Here is a 15,939-nt window from a genome sequence, read left to right as displayed (position 1 = left end):
TAAAGCTTTTTTTTAAAGGAACAGTAACGTCAAAAAATAAAAGTGTTTTAAAGTAATAAAAATATAATGCAGTGTTGCCCTGCACTGGTAAAACTGCTGTGTTTGCTCAAGAAACACTACTATTGTTTATATAAATAAGCTGCTGTGTATCAATGGGGGCAGCCATTCAAAGGAGAAAAAGCTCACGTTACACAGCAGATAGCAGATAAGCTCTGTCTGTCTAATGGTGTTATCTGTTATCTATTAGTTAACCTGTGCCATATAGCCGTTTTTCAATTTCCGCCATTGCTCCACAGCAGCTTGTTTATATGAACTATATATGTCTTTCTGAAGCAAACACATCAGTTTTACCAGTGCAGGGCAACACTGCATTATATTTTCATTACTTTAAAACACTTACATTTTTTGGTGTTACTGTTCCTTTAACACAATCACTTCATTTTAGGGGCTCGAAAGCAATTGGACAATTGACTCAAAGGCTATTTCATGGGCAGGTGTGGGCAATTCCTTCGTTATGTCATTATCAATGAAGCAGATAAAAGCCGTGGAGTTGATTTGAGGGGGTTGCTTGTATGTGGAAGATTTTGCTGTCAAAGGTCAAAGGAGCTCTCCATGCAGGTGAAACAAGCCATCCTTAAGCTTAAGAAAAAACCCATCTTAGAAATTGCTACACTATTAGGAGTGGCAAAATCTACAGTTTGGTACATCCTGAGAAAGAAAGCACTGGTGAACTCAGCAATGCAAAAGGACCTGAGAGAAACCCCTTCACAACAGCCACACAATTGAACAACACTCTCCAGGAGGTAGGCGTATCGTTACCCAAGTCTACCATAAAGAAAAGACTGCATGAAAGTAAATACAGAGGGTACACTGCAAGGTGCAACCCACACATAAGCATTAAAAATAGAAAGGCTAGATTGGACTTTGCTATAAAACATTCAAAAAAGCCAGCACAATTCTGGAAAAACATTCTTTGGACAGATGAAACCAGGATCAACCTCTACCAGAATGATGGCAAGAAAAACGTATAGAGAAGGCATGGAACAGCTTATGATGCAAAGCATACCACATCATCTATAAAACATGGAGGAGGCAGTGTGATGAATTGGGCGTGCATGGCTGGCAGTGGCACTGGGACACTAGTGTTTATCGATGATGTGACACGGGACAAAAGCAGCCGAATGAATTCTGAGGTTTCAGAGACATACTGTCTGCTCAAATCCAGCTAAATGCAGTCAAATTTATTGGGAGGTGTTTCATAATACAGATGGACAATGACCCAAAACATACAGCCAAAGCAACCCAGGAGTTTATTAAAGCAAAGAAGTGAAATATTCTTGAATGGCCAAATCAGTCACCTGATCTGAACCCAATTGAACATGCCAGTGGCATAACTAGATATTACTGGGCCCCACAGCAAATTATTTTTCTGGCCCCCAAAACGACTAGAGATTGACCTCTTTTGCAAATATTTATTGAAATTCTATATGAATTAGGGCTTCATGGGGCCCCTATACCTCCTGGGCCCCCCTGCAGCCACAGGGTCTGCTTCCTCTGTAGTTACACCCCTGGAACATGCATTTCACTAAACTTCATTAAACTTCGGAAAGAAAGGCCCATAAACAAACAGCAACTGAAGGCCGCGCAATAAAAGCCTAGCAGAGCATTAAAAAGGAGGAAACCCAGAATCTGGTGATGTCCATTAGTTGAAGCCTTCAGGCTGTCATTGCTAACAAAGGGTTTTCAACCAAGTATTAGAAATGAACATTTTTTTTCCAGTTTTTTAATTTGTCCAATTGCTTTTGAGCCCCTGAAAAGAAGTGATTGAGTTAAAAAAAAGGCTTTAGTTCCTCACATTTTTATGCAATCTTTTTGTTCAACCCACTGAAGTAAAGCTGAAAGTTGGCAGTTCAACTGCATCTGAGTTGTTTTATTTAAAATTCATTGTGGTAATGTACAGAACCAAAATTAGAAAAAAGTTATCTCTGTCCACAGATTTATGGGCCTAACTGTATATGTGGCTTTCTAGGTGTACTTGTTTTATGTTGTTTCTTTATTTGCTTCTTTCTGTGAGTGCTTTGTACAGTGTGAATATCTGTGATTCCATTTGTATGGTGCCAAATTTATTTGATAGACTTAAATTATTAATATCTATAACTAGATACTTACTTTGTAAAGAATAATCATACTTATGCCTCAGTATCCCTTCTATGGCAATGTTTTTGTACAATGTGCTTGACTTTATTAGCATTGTTCCTGTGTGATCAAAAAAGTTAATTCTACATCTCTATTCATGATTTAAATTAACTTTTCTTTTAGTGGGTTTAGATTTATTTTGAGCCTGTTCAAAAATATGTAATTGGTATTTAAGCATTCCCAAGTGTTATAAAATCTTACCCTGGTGGTCTAGTGGGGAGACGGCAGGGACGACAAGAAATTCACCGGCACACAGGTAATGCAAGCAGGTTATACCTTGCTAAGTGTTTATTGCAGCATGCAACGTTTCGGCGGGGACGCCCGCCGCGCCGAACTGCTTCTCTGCAGGCGCCGGTCTGTTAGGGCGCGCGCACCTCTTCCTGGTTTTCTGCGCATGCGTGCTGACGTCAGCGTGCAGTGGTGTGAAATTCAAACTGTATTTAAAGGGAGTTCAGTGTGTTTTCAGTGCCCGTGATAGGATTTGTTCCTGGTGCTATTAGCTTTCGCTATTTTGCTTTATAACTGTTCATGATAACCTGTTTTGACCCCTGCCTTGCTTTTGACTATTCTACACTCTGTATCCTGACTCCTTGCCTGTTTATCCGACTCTGATCTTGCTTAACCCTTTGATTGACTACCTGGTTTTACCCTTGCCTGCCTGACTACATTTATTCTCTGCCTGCCCCGACCCAGCCTGATTTGACTACTCTATTGCTGAACGCCTTGTACTACGACCTTCTGTCCAAAGACTTTGCTCTACAGTCGTGCCCCTCTGCCTATCCAGAACCCTCATCTTGCACCTCTTGTTTAAGTCCAGGTGGCATCCAAGTAAGCCGAGGGCTCCTCCCAAGGCCCAAAGGCGGTCACATTACTGGTGAAGCACGAGCCGAGACCAGGGTGCCTGGTGTTTGTTCTGGTGTTGGGTGCCGACCGTGACACCAAGGCTACCTAAATGAAATCATTGGCTCTGCTTTCAATCTCAGCCAGGAGCTATTGCCAGTCAGTAGGGGCGGAGCAAAGATGTGAGTTACAGCAAAGGCTTGTCCTGTCCTTTCAAGTGCAAAGTCAATCACCAGTGTGGGTCTGCTTTAAGCTATATTGCAAAATTGCTCTGCATACTCAGGGTGAGTGTGAAAACCCTGCAAGACTAGTGCATTCCCCTACCTTTAGTCGTACTGACTGGCAGGTCCTTTCTGGGGCTCTCCTAACATCAACAGGATGCAATGACATTATGAGCATGCATAGTGCAATCTTTGTAAAGAAATAGTTTATTTTCTTCATTGGTTTTCTTCCCTGTAATTCACATTTGCCTTTTCAAAATAGCTTTGGTGAAGATCAGGGTAGGCATTGGGTACCCTGTTACACGGAAGGTACCCCTCTCCAAATATCTCCCAGGGTTCGTGGTTAACAGACAGTTATAGTGAGGCCTTGCCAGGGACCTATAAAGAGGCTAAATAATTTTTTCATCACTCAAATGTATGCCCTTTTTATGCAAGACAGTACTGTATGTAAAGAATGGCACTGCCTGGAATTAAACAGCTTGTTATCCACAAAAATCTCCAGATTCTTTTCAATTAAGGATACTCTCTACACACTTACATGTAGGTGCAGATTTATCAAAGTGTGACATTAGAGCTCAACACAGAAAAATGCACCTATTCATTCCTATAGGATTTTTAGAAGTGTATTTATAAAAGGTTAAACTCTTTCATCCATTGATAAACATGCTACTTAAAATCCAGTTGGAATAAATAGAAAGGAGAGGAGTTTTTTTTCCCACTTTCAGCCAATTACACTCTCTGGCAGTCTGAACACTGCTGATCACTTCCAAATGGTGCAACTGACAGCTGAGTAGCAAAGGAGTAAGGGTGAAAGAAATACAAATACATGTATTATATAAAACATTTATTGGTTAGCAGTGCTGCACTTGGGTCCTAGGTATAATTCCAGCCATGGCACTATATACAAGGAGTTTCTCTGTTCTCCCTATGTCTATGCAGTTTTCTGTCAGGTACACTAGCTAGAAGTTTAAACTATACCAAATAAAGTTATAATACGTCATTTGATGTACTATATACACTATTTGACTGCTATGTAAATGGTGTATTTGTATATTATTATGTACTGTATGTCAGTAATGATTTGTTCATTCAGATGTTTTAGGTTTGCTTCGAAATTTATTGTTATAAATAGTGGTATCAACTGGAGATGCTCTAGCTTCTGATGAAGTGATTTTGAACTGCAAAATGCATAAAACCATCTGTGTGCTTCCACATTGTTTCCATATTGATCTTTGTGATGACTGCAATGATATGCTTTGTTGAGGTTGTGATCCTGATGTGGTGCACTTCTGTGGTCCTCTGTTTTGGAATTGACTGATGTTATCATCCGAGGTTGAGGAGTAATATTCCTCATGGACTAACACATACTGGAATGGAATGGTTTTGCGGAAGTAAAAAGAAATATTTACAAGTCTGTGAGTAGTTTTTATTCTCATTTGTCAATGGATACCTTTGAACTGGTAATATTTGATTTGATTTTGCAACTGCACTGTGGCTACCTACTGCATCCTGCCTTTATTCATATATCGCTTGTATATTGAGCAAAGTAGTGGCTAGAATTAGGAAAGCACTTCAAGGACATGTGTAACAATCGTATCATAAGTTGGACTATATAATCAATGGTTATAATCAGTATGTTTGAATTGTGACATGGTGTGCTTACCCAAATTTTTGCCTCACCTGTATATTATGAGGTATCTATTTATAAAACGTAGATAAGTATTGTAATCACAATTTGTCAACAATTACAATCACTACTCCCTTTTAAGATTGTTGATATTATAATAACAACTTTTTGGGGTGAAAAATAAGCTCAATCCCTCTCACTAGAAAATATAAAGTTATCTTTTGATCTCAAAGTTCTAGTTAATATATATGTGTCAGGGCAAGCTGACTGGAGACAGGCTGGAACCCACAGGTGTAAACTGGGAAATAGGGCTATTTGAACTCTGCAGAAGAGGTAAGAAGAGTAAAGCCTGCTCATGGTAAATGAAAGCAGTCTGTAATGAGAGATATGAAAGCTAAAAAAGGTGATATAGTAATGTTTCAAGAGACACATTTAAAGGGTAATGCATAAGTTTTAGATACATTTGTAGAATATCCTACTTGGTACTATAGTAACAATCCCTCTCAAAAGACCAAAGGGGAAGCAATAGGACTCCACAGATCAGTGGACTTTAAGTGTTGGGACGTAATTAGGGATCCAGAATTACGATTTTTATTAATAAAGGCTTCCTATACCATAATAAATGCACCCTAGGATGTATCTATCTACCTAATAAACAGCAAGTATCTTTTTTTTAAGAATAAGTTATAAAAAAATTGGGAGAATATGGAGAGGGATGTATAATACTAGTGGGAGATTTTAATCTAACCTTAAATCCTGTACTGGACTCATCTGCTGGTCATTCAAGCCTCCCCAGTTCTGCGTTAAATTTGGTGAAAAAATCTTTGAAAGGTATAAAATTGATTGATACATGGAGATTCGCCCATACCAATACTAGAGATTTCAAATTCTATTCTCATGCTTAAAATGTTTATTCTAGGATCGATTATGTTTTTATATCATAATTTTATTTGAGTTGGGTCAGGTGAGTGAGGTGAAAATACACCCTATATTATGGTCAGATCATGCAGCAGTTCAGATTTTATTAAATATCCCTAATGTACCGAAAAATGGATGTATGTGGGGGCTAAATGAGACCATGATGAACATATAGCAGACCTGGTTAATAACATGGAGGTCTATGGATAAAGTATTATGAAGGATACGTCATCAGCAGGCTCTCAAAATTTTAACAAGAGGTATCCTGTTTTGGATCAATACTAAAAAAATGGAGAACATTGGAAACCAAACAACTGTTTGATAAATTATATATCTATAAATTATCATTGCACTCCCGCCTAATGGTTTTAAAAATTAATGGTGAGCACAACTTTCCCTTGTTTGTTATAGATATACATGACCAGCTCCATGTTGTAGCTCCCACCCTTCCCAGCTATAGTCAGATGATCCCACTGGTGTCTAATAAAAGGGCAGCCAAGTTTGGGAGTTTTACTTTGAAAGCAGCTGGTAAGTTGCAGGTAAAACTTGGTCCCTTTGGGAAAAGTATGGTGAAGCAATAGAGTTCTTGGTGAATCGGATGAAAATTGAGCATGGGACTGGCCAGATATGGGATGACTTTGACGTAGTTGGCCAGCTTGAATATATTGCAATGTACGGACGAGCAATCCCTGTTTTGTTTAGGGGGTAAGGCATTTTTCAGTAGCAGTATGCACAAAATGTCTCTGTCTTAAATATATTGATAATGGGTTGAGTGCAGAGGACCTCTTGTATTTGTCTATATATATATATATATATATATATATATATATATATATATATATATAGGTATATATATATATATATATATATATATATATATATATATATACCAATGTTTTTCAGGCCAGCACTCCCTTTTATGTAATACAAATAATCTTTTATTGTTGCATCATTATCCAATGTTTCTGTCCCTGTTGGGATCTTTTTCAAGGATGATACAAAATGTGATAAAACCAAACATTAAATAACCATGTGCTTCATACCAAACCAATCCGTGTCCTCGTGTTCAATCTACCCTTAATTGATTAATTGGTTCCATACCAAATCCTTAGAAATTTCAAGTGTAAAAAACTTTTTTTTAAAAAATCTTGTGCATATGATGTAACCAACATCTTGATATGTGTTATAAAAATATAAATATTCAATAAATACTTTTTATAGATATCTGTGTCTGTGTCCAAGTAAATAATCACATAAATGAATCGTAAAACTACATTAGAAGGTCAGCCTGAATTCGTAGTCCAAGAACTCCTTGACACTCGCCTTGTGCAGGGTAAGTTACAGTATCTTGTTCATTGGAAGGGTTACGGCCCTCAGGAGAATTCTTGGGTTCCTGTTGGTGATGTTAGGGCTGATCGTCTCAGGGAGCAATTTCATCGTAAGTTTCCTGAGAAACCTGGGGGTCCAGTGGCCCCTCCTCGATGGGGGGGTAATGCAACAACGTACTTCCTTGGTGGTCCAGTGGTGCGGGGGAGAAGACCGCCGTGCCATCAGCGGGGATGCCCGCCTCGCTGTCCTGCTGCTCCTGTATGCGCCGGTAGTTAGGGCGCGCAGCGTGCCTCTGCTGTATTTATTGGCGCAATGGCGCAAACATTTAAAGTATTTAAAGGGCCAATTTACATTCTCTCACTGCCTGTTATAAGTTTTCTCCTAGTGAGTTCCTGGTGGTTCTGTGAATTCTGTGATCTGATTACCTGTTGTGACCTCTGCCTGCTACTGACTATCCTGACTTCTGAAATCCTGACCCTGCCTGGTTACCGACTTTTCTATATCCGAATCCCTTCTGATTGATCTCCTGGTTTGACCCTTGCCTGCCTGACTCCACTTGTACTGTGCCTGCCCCGACCCGGCCTGATCTGTCTACGCTTTCTGTCTATGCTTTGTACTGTGACCTTCTGCCCAAAAGACTTTGCTTTACCATTGTGCCCCTTTGCTCGTTCAGAACCCTTCACTTGGCACCTCTCTTAAGACCTGGCGGCAACCGATTAGCCGAGGGCTCCTCCCGAGGTGAAAGGCGGCTGTTAAAGGCGGAAGCAAGAGGCGAGATCAGGGTGCTTAGCATTGGTTCTGGATTTAGTGTGCTGACCGTGACATTTACCCTTTACCAGCACAGGCTAAAAATAATCCTCAGGAAATTTAAGACTCATCAATTAGGAAAATGATATATCATTTGGCTGGGTTCCATTCAGGACATGTTCCTGTGCCCTGTACACAACGATTTTCTAGAAGTTAGACCCAAACGGGGATCACAATTGTTTGTTCACCTGAATGGTTCTCCTGTAACAAGATTTCAATTCAATATCATGTTTGCTAAATGTGTTGACCTGTTGGGAATCCAGGATGGCCATTTTAGCTCCCATTCTTTTAGTATAGGAGCTGCAACCCAAGCTTCTTTACTGAGTTTTAGTGAAGACCGGATAAAGAAACTGGGTCACTGGCAATCACATAATTTCCGGTCATATGTTGGGCATTTGTCAATTTGTTTTTTAACTAATCTCTTTTAATACACATCTTGTTTTGGACCATTTGGTTTATAGGAGACACCTATACTATATTTTATGGGCTGAGAAGAGAGTAAGAGTAAGACCATATGGACTCAACTTAGATTTCAATAAATACAAAGCCAGTATAATATAGAAGGGAGTTTCTAGCATGGTGTGGGTTAATGTGATGGAGGTTATAGCTCTGATGCTTTGGAAGTGGGGTTTGCCCAATATTTTCTTGCTTCATGTTGGGGGAATGACATTGAGATAAGTACTTCCAAGGTATATCTTACCTTTAAGTTTTATGACCAGAGGTTGTATTCTTCTGGTCCAAAGTGGTTTCCAGGTGGATATGGACTGCTAAATGGGGGTTGAAGTATGTTTCCATAGCAAAATTCACTAGAAGGTAAGGTGATGCAGGCCTGTACCATTATGATTATGATTTATCAAAAAACTAATATTGGCTTGCAAACAGATGGAGAGAGCATTACTGACAAGGGAGGTGGCCAAGCCCCACTAAAAAGGCTTTTACTTCCTTTTAGGGGGCTTGACATGGAGGAAAATCAAAGTTTAAAAGCATTTTCAGTAATTCTGGTCTGGTATTTGGCATGGTATATGGCAGATCCTATTTTGATAAATTTGGTAAAGCAGCCTGCGGAGGTTAACAGAAGCTGGTCAGGTATTATTATTTGAAATAATTCAAAGTTGTTATTTACCAATGCTCAATAGGGACTTTAATAAATTGATATAGCGTGTTTCAAATAAAACAAGCTGAGGTCTTTGCACCACCTCACCTATTGTGTCAGTTGTGTTATTTACTTACCTTATTTAGATATCCTTGCAATCTACCAACCCAAAGTAAGGAGCAGGGAGTGTATACCCCCCTGCGACTCCATGGGGTTGATGTGAGCAGGTAAAGGGGGATTAGATGCAAGGGGGTCCGTGGACCATTACCATTGGTGGGCCAGCGCATATGCAGCAGCCGAGTGTTTAAAGGAAAACTATATGCCCAAACAATGTAGGTCTCTATAAAAAGAAATTGCATAAAAAAGCTCATATGTAAAACCCTGCTTCATGTAAATAAACCATTTTCATAATAATATACTTTTCTAGTAGTATGTGCCATTGGGTAATTATACACAGTAAATTGCCATTTTAAAAAATAAGGGCCAAAGTGCTAACATAAAACTGATTTAATTTGCCAAAAAATAAAAACAATAGATTTCTTAAAGTGGACCTGTCACCCAGACATAAAAAGCTGTATAATAAAAGTCCTTTTCAAAATAAACATGAAATCCAAATTCTTTTTTTTATTAAAGCATTCATAGCTGTTATAAACTCATTTAAAAATCTCAGCTGTCAATCAAATATTGCCTGCCCCTCCTCTATGCCTAGGCATAGAGGCAGGGCAGGCAATTACTTTCACTTTCCATTTAGCACTTCCTAGATGTCACTGCTCTCCACACATTCCCCCAATTCTCTTAAACATTTAATTGTGTAGCCAGGGCATGGGGATGGACATTGGGTCCCCCATTCTGGTGCACAAACAAGATTCTGAGATGATACAAGGCTTGCCTTAATAACAGTGCCCACATGGCTCCTGTCTGCTTGCTATAATTATGAGTTCCCAGACTGATGGAAACAAGATTCAAATAATTTATACCGTTTGATTAAAGTTTATTTTGCTTAACTAATGTGATAAAATAGAATGTAGAAACATTTTTTGGGTGACGGGTCCCCTTTAATGGGAAAGTGTTGTGAATTTATTTTGTCACTATTACAATTCCATTAGTTAAATAAAATAATTTCCTAAATATAATCTATTGAAAGTGTTGTACTATTTTAAAAATACTGCTTTAACTATGTCCTCACCCTTTTAAAGCACATTTTCTATTTTCTGCTCTGCGTCTGAGTCAGGTTTTTACTTCTTTCCTCTGTTACTGGTGTCGTACCCAAGTGTACCTGAAGTCTGGCATCCAATCAAAAGTGTTAAAGATAATGCAGTATTTAGAAAAAATTAATAGATTATATTTAGAAAACTATTTGGAATTTTAATACTGGAAAAAAAAGCTTCACAATAGTTCCCCAGCAGATAAAAATGTATGTTCAGCATAACCCCCATTAATTTGTACTATTTCCATTAAAGACATAAAGCCTTCCTACTTCCTACCTCTCCTGACTGCCTTTCAGACTTCCCTACTTGTAAGTCATTCACATGCAAAGGTGTGCAGGGAAGTTCAGTTGCCATATTCTGCCTGTTCAGATCGCCTGCAGGAGTGACTACGCATACTTCATCAGGCTCCATGTCGACAAACTCCAAGAAGAGGATCTGAATGGGCATAAGATGGCACCTGTAAACTCTCCTGTGCACCTCTGAATGTCTATGACAAGTTGGAACACGTTTGGATGGAATAAACTGGCATGTGTAGCAGGGAGGAATGCTAGTTGAGGGGGGCTGGGGGTTTAGAGGGGGTTTACTTCTCCTTTAACTGCATCCTACTCATCCCTTGATTACTTTTAAAACACCCTAGGGCTCATTTCTTAACCCTGGGCAAATTTGCACCTCGACAGTCACCTACCGCAACCAATCTTTGCTTCCATTGTTTTATATATATAGCAGTAGTTAAACATAACCTTTGGTTGGTTTTCACGGATTACTAACTAGTTGCAAGTTTGCCCAGGTTTGTGATCTCCCTTTCTAACATGCACTTATGATTATGATACCATTTACTTTGTATTCCTGAAATTTCATATGCTTACTCGGGATATTTACTCTCCCTGCCTTTTCTCTTCATCACAAGATACCATTCCATTATCTGAACAGAGCTCAGTGGCAACCCCTGTAACTGTAATACTGTTGTGGTTACCAATTTGGACATTCTCTGCATTGTTGATATGAATGACTTGTGGTTGGCATGGAATGGGCTGCGGATACATGTATGGTGCACCAAGGCTCATAGATCCTACATTACCACACATCTGGTTTAAATGCAGATAGTGTCTGGTTTGTTCAGATCTCTGTGCATCTACCATTCTCTTTATCTTTATTTCCTGCTGCTGCATCCAACCTTTTTTTCGGAACAAGATTGTATCTTGTTTAAATGTGTTGCGCACAACACGAGAAAATATCTGGGATGTTTCATCCAGTGGAATTAAAGTTGATAAAGCCAAAGGCATATTTTTTTTTGGAAGGCGATCAGACCTTGGCAGAAAGGGAATAACACTGGCCGTTCTGTTTTCATCATTAATAGAATTCATAAGGACAACATTGGATTGGAATTCTGCCCAGCGAGTCTCAAAATGCTTGGTCATGAGAAGGATGATATATGCAGAGTTTTCCACAGCATCCTGTATGCAAGTTAGGGGGTTAGATCCAGGTATCTCAAAACCCTCACAGTAAGTTGTACCATTTCCAGCACCAAGAGACTGTAAATCATTACACACCCTGCATGCAACTTCAGTGTCTTCACGGACATGCAAGATCACAAAATTAAAAAACAGTGAATCATCAGGTGGAGGATATGTGCTGCACTGGGGAGGCATTCGATAGGAATTATTATTAGAAGATGGTACTGTATTAGCATTACCATTTGGTTTATGTCTTTCTGTAAACTCTGAGAATTCAGATTCTTGTATTGAAGTTTTGACACTGTGGTCTCCCCTTATTTCGAACACAGCAGGTTCCATATTTGTATGGTTATTTGTGGAATCATAAGAACTGGTCAGTACCATGTCAGCTCCATGTGTTTTTTGATTGGTTGACGGTGGAACAGTGGGTACACGTTCAGTAGATGGCACAGAAGGTGACTTACTTATCTGCAGGCTTTTGGGCTCAAGGCTTGTAGAAAGTGGACTTTTTTCGATATGTGGAATCTGAAGTCCAATCCCAGAAACCAAAGTATGGGGGGCATCATCATCACCACTGTTCTCTGTTTCTGTTTTATTGGGCTTTATTGCCTCTTTCCCACAAAGATTCTCTTGTTCAATCAGTGCATGAACCTCCCCTGCCGTATGCAAGATTTTTTCATCCTGGGATGGTGGCAACGAGAGCACCCCATTCTCTAGCAATGTTCCACCCCCTATCAAGGCTTGAATAATATGTTGTGCCATGTGACAATGTGGTAACAAACTTAATATCTTTAATGCTTCTGGTCTTTTGTCCTGTAGGAGCAATATGAGACCACAGAGTATTTTATGGGTGTCTGTACTAGGTCTCCGGTGCTCTAGCCTGTGTCTACATGCTATAAGTTCATATAATGGAATCCCAGACAAGATTGTACAAATCTCTTCCAAATCACAAATATGCTGGTGTGAACATGATGACATGGCTCTCAACAGATGCTCCTAGGAAAAATTAATTCATTTAAGTATTGGGTATAGCAGTATCATACAGTATATATATTTTATGTCTCAGCTCACTATACTTTGGTAATCTAACCCTTTCCCACCAACAAGGTTGATTCAATATTTCTTGGTTACATTGCAGCATCCCCTGTAATTGGCAAGGAAATTGTTAAAATGCACTGTGGTCACAGGACCAGAAGGATGGCACGAGAGGGAGTACATCTGAAACCTGAAGGGTGCCTGATCCTGTTTTACCCTGTACATCCATGGTAATGTTGTTGCCCAAATATGCATCCACAAATAAACGGGAAACACTATTTGTGCATTAGAGAATCTGTATTAGCAGTGACAAGTGAACCTCTACAGCAAACACTCACAATGGCATATTGCCACTCTGATCTGCCTGTCACCATTACAGAAGTGGTGACAGGCAGATAGGGCATTTTAAACACCACTGGCTTTCCCTGGGCAGTAGCAACAGTGACACCTTCCCTGTGTGCTGAACCTATTAAAGAGCAGCTATCATAAAACTTTATATAATACATTACATATTCTTTCCAAATTAATTTTCAATATACCCCTCTCAACAATCTGGGTCTGTCCACATTTTTTATTGGAGTCTAATACTGCCTAGGCAAAATCTGACAGACTTCTGCATGAAGTGGGAGAGATTGCTGAGAAGGTAATAGTGAATTGACTTCTTGCGGATAGTGCCCAACCCTGAATCAAACTCAGGGCCCCACTGCTGCAAGAATGCTACCCACTGAGCCATCGCAAGATTATAGATGTGGCTTGTGGCTGCACAAAAGTGCTTGTAAAAACTTAAAGTACAAGGTGGCTATACTTTCAATTTTCCAATTTTTAAAGAAATGCAAATTTTTGGCAGAAATGCAAATGTCATATCTATTTGTTGCTTTAGGGACATTGTCATATGATATCATGGCGGAACTAAGGGTAGGCAGGTGGGGCATGTGCCCTAGGGTGGCATTGGTGGGGTGTGTTATGCATGTACCTATTTTGTCACACGATTGTTCATTCACATGCTTGTTCATTCGAGAGACTTCAATTGCAGTGGCTGTTGGTGGGGGTGTAGTGGATGGCGGGGTTACCCAGGGTGCCAGACTAGCATGGCCAGGCACTGGTCGATTTTGTTCTAGCATACATATATTCCGAAATTACAATTCTTAGTATGGTGGTGGCCAAGTTTTTTAATTTTTGGAAAGGCAAGGAAAATATTCTTACTTTAAAGCAAGGACAATTCCTGCTCTCTCATCACAATTTTCTCTCATGGCAGACATGTTCAGTCTGCCATGCACAGGTAAATATTTAAAGCTTATTTCCTCTCTATACAGGCTTACTACTGATTACTGCTGCTTTCAAGGTTGTGTTAGCTAGATGTTTTCCAATTTTTTCATACCTCCCCATTCTCTTTTGTTCACTTTCTCCTCCTTACTTTTCTGCTCTCAAATTCCACCCTTCCTTCGTCTTCCTTTCGTGTTTCCACTGAATAAACGCCACATACCCCTTTTCGTTGCACTTCTTGTTACACCGAACTTTGTAATCCTTTCCTGTTTTCTTACTTCCTCTTTTACTCTTCCTTTTACTCCACCTTTTTAAAGGAACAGGAACACTAAAAAATAGCAAAATAAAATATACTATACCACTCAAAATAACTACCTTTGTCCCGCAGGCTGTTTGCTTTGCTTTGCCTTATAAAGAAATCCTCACCACAGTATAATTTCAGAACAGGCTATAGCGTGACAGCCACTGCTGCCCCCCCCCCCAGGCACTCACGTCTCATCATATGATTTCCGGCTGTAACCAGTTGTAGTTTACTCAGCCTGGCTGTGCACAGCACAGAAGAATTTAAATAGGCATGTAAGTTCTCCATCATGATCTTCTATATGATTTTTCTTGTACAAATGAAGTAGGGAGATCTATGGAAGTAAGTAGTGCCAGGGAAAAGCTGTGCCTGGGAAAGCTGCGTAAGGGGAGCTAAGTGGGCGGAAAGCTGTATAAAGGCAAGCTGAATGGGGGGAAGCTGTGTAAAGGGGGGTCTGTGTGGGGAAGGGGGGACTGTGTGGGGGAAAGCTGCGTAAAAGCGGGGTCTGAGAGGTGGAAAGCTGCGTAGGGGGGGCTGTGTGGTGGAAAATCTGCGTAGGGGGGGCTGTGTGGTGGGAAAGCTGCGTAGGGGGGGCTGTGTGGTGGGAAAGCTGCGTAAAGGGGGGCTGTGTGGGGGAAAGCTATGTAGGGGGGGCTGTGTGGGGGAAAGCTGCGTAAGGGGGGGGGTCTGTGTCTGTTTGCTCTATTTTTTCATATCCTTAAATAATTAGGGTTAGTTGAAGGTTAGCAATGGTTTGAGGATTATCACATGAGAACCCTGTATTTCTGTGTGGTTTGTCAATACCAGCATCTGGTATAGGCAAAAGGGGTCACATATGCTTGGAAAGTGCAAATAAAGGCACAGAGTTGGCTGTTTTTGCGCACTTTGAGCCCTGCCCATAATTGCTCCAAAAAATGTACAGAAACCCACGGTCTGCCCCATAAATGCAGTCTTGTTTGCATTCCGTAGCTCTGTAAAAAATAATGGCATGTGCATTTGTGTTTAGTGACTGAAAACCATAAAGAATTAAAACCAATTGCAAATTGTCTCTGATTATCACTATCTATGAAAAGTTGTGATCCTGCCAGGGCCGCCATTAGAAATCACGGGGCCCCGTACAACAAAATTTTTGGGGCCCCCTGGGCCCCGCCCACACTGACGACCAAGCTCCGCCCCATATCCCGCCCACATCGCAGTTAAAAGACCACACAGACATCAGCGCTAAAAAAGTAACCCCCCCCCACACAAGTTGTAAAAAGCTATTGATGGTCAGGGCCCCCTTATAAAAAAATTGGGGCCCCAAAAAAAAAAAAATTAAAATTTTTTTTTTTTTTAAAAAAAACATTGGTGGCAGGGGCCCCCTTATAAGTTAAAAAAAACTTGGGGCCCCAACAAAAAAAATGTAAAAAAACTAAAAAATAAACAAACATTGGTGGCAGGGGCCCCCTTATAAGTTAAAAACAAATTGGGGCCCCAAAAAAAATTTGAAAAAAAATTACTTTTTTTTTGAAAAAAAAAAAAACATTGGCGGCAGGGGCCCCCTTATAAGTTAAAAACAAATTGGGGCCCCAAAAAAAAAATTTGGAAAAAAAAAATTTTTTTGAAAAAAAAAAAACTGGTGGCAGGGGCCCCCTTACAAGTTAAAAA

The 15,939-nt window shown here is 40.0% G+C and overlaps 1 protein-coding gene across 5 annotated transcripts; it reads right to left on the bottom strand.

Moving 5' to 3' along the window:
- Positions 1-10,155: 10,155 nt before the first annotated feature.
- On the bottom strand, positions 10,156-14,768 carry LOC108712214 (TIR domain-containing adapter molecule 1). Of its 5 annotated transcripts, none has more exons than XM_041561182.1 (2): positions 14,484-14,768; positions 10,156-12,689 (listed from the first exon to the last, which is right to left on the bottom strand). In XM_041561182.1, the coding sequence occupies exon 2, from the start codon at positions 12,669-12,671 to the stop codon at positions 11,115-11,117; it is 1,557 nt and encodes a 518-aa protein (XP_041417116.1). In that variant the 5' UTR covers positions 12,672-12,689; positions 14,484-14,768; the 3' UTR covers positions 10,156-11,114. The 5 variants fall into 5 exon arrangements, with proteins under 5 accessions (XP_041417116.1, XP_018109641.1, XP_018109628.1 ...); XM_018254152.2 differs by lacking the exon at positions 14,484-14,768 and adding an exon at positions 14,367-14,472; XM_018254139.2 differs by lacking the exon at positions 14,484-14,768 and adding an exon at positions 14,107-14,345.
- Positions 14,769-15,939: the final 1,171 nt, after the last annotated feature.

The sequence above is a fragment of the Xenopus laevis genome, chromosome 1L, assembly GCF_017654675.1.
Source record: "Xenopus laevis strain J_2021 chromosome 1L, Xenopus_laevis_v10.1, whole genome shotgun sequence".
In the NCBI taxonomy this organism is placed as follows: Eukaryota; Metazoa; Chordata; class Amphibia; order Anura; family Pipidae; genus Xenopus; species Xenopus laevis.
The sequence above is the reverse complement of the archived record's forward strand: the minus strand, read 5'-3'. Positions and strand labels throughout refer to the sequence as shown.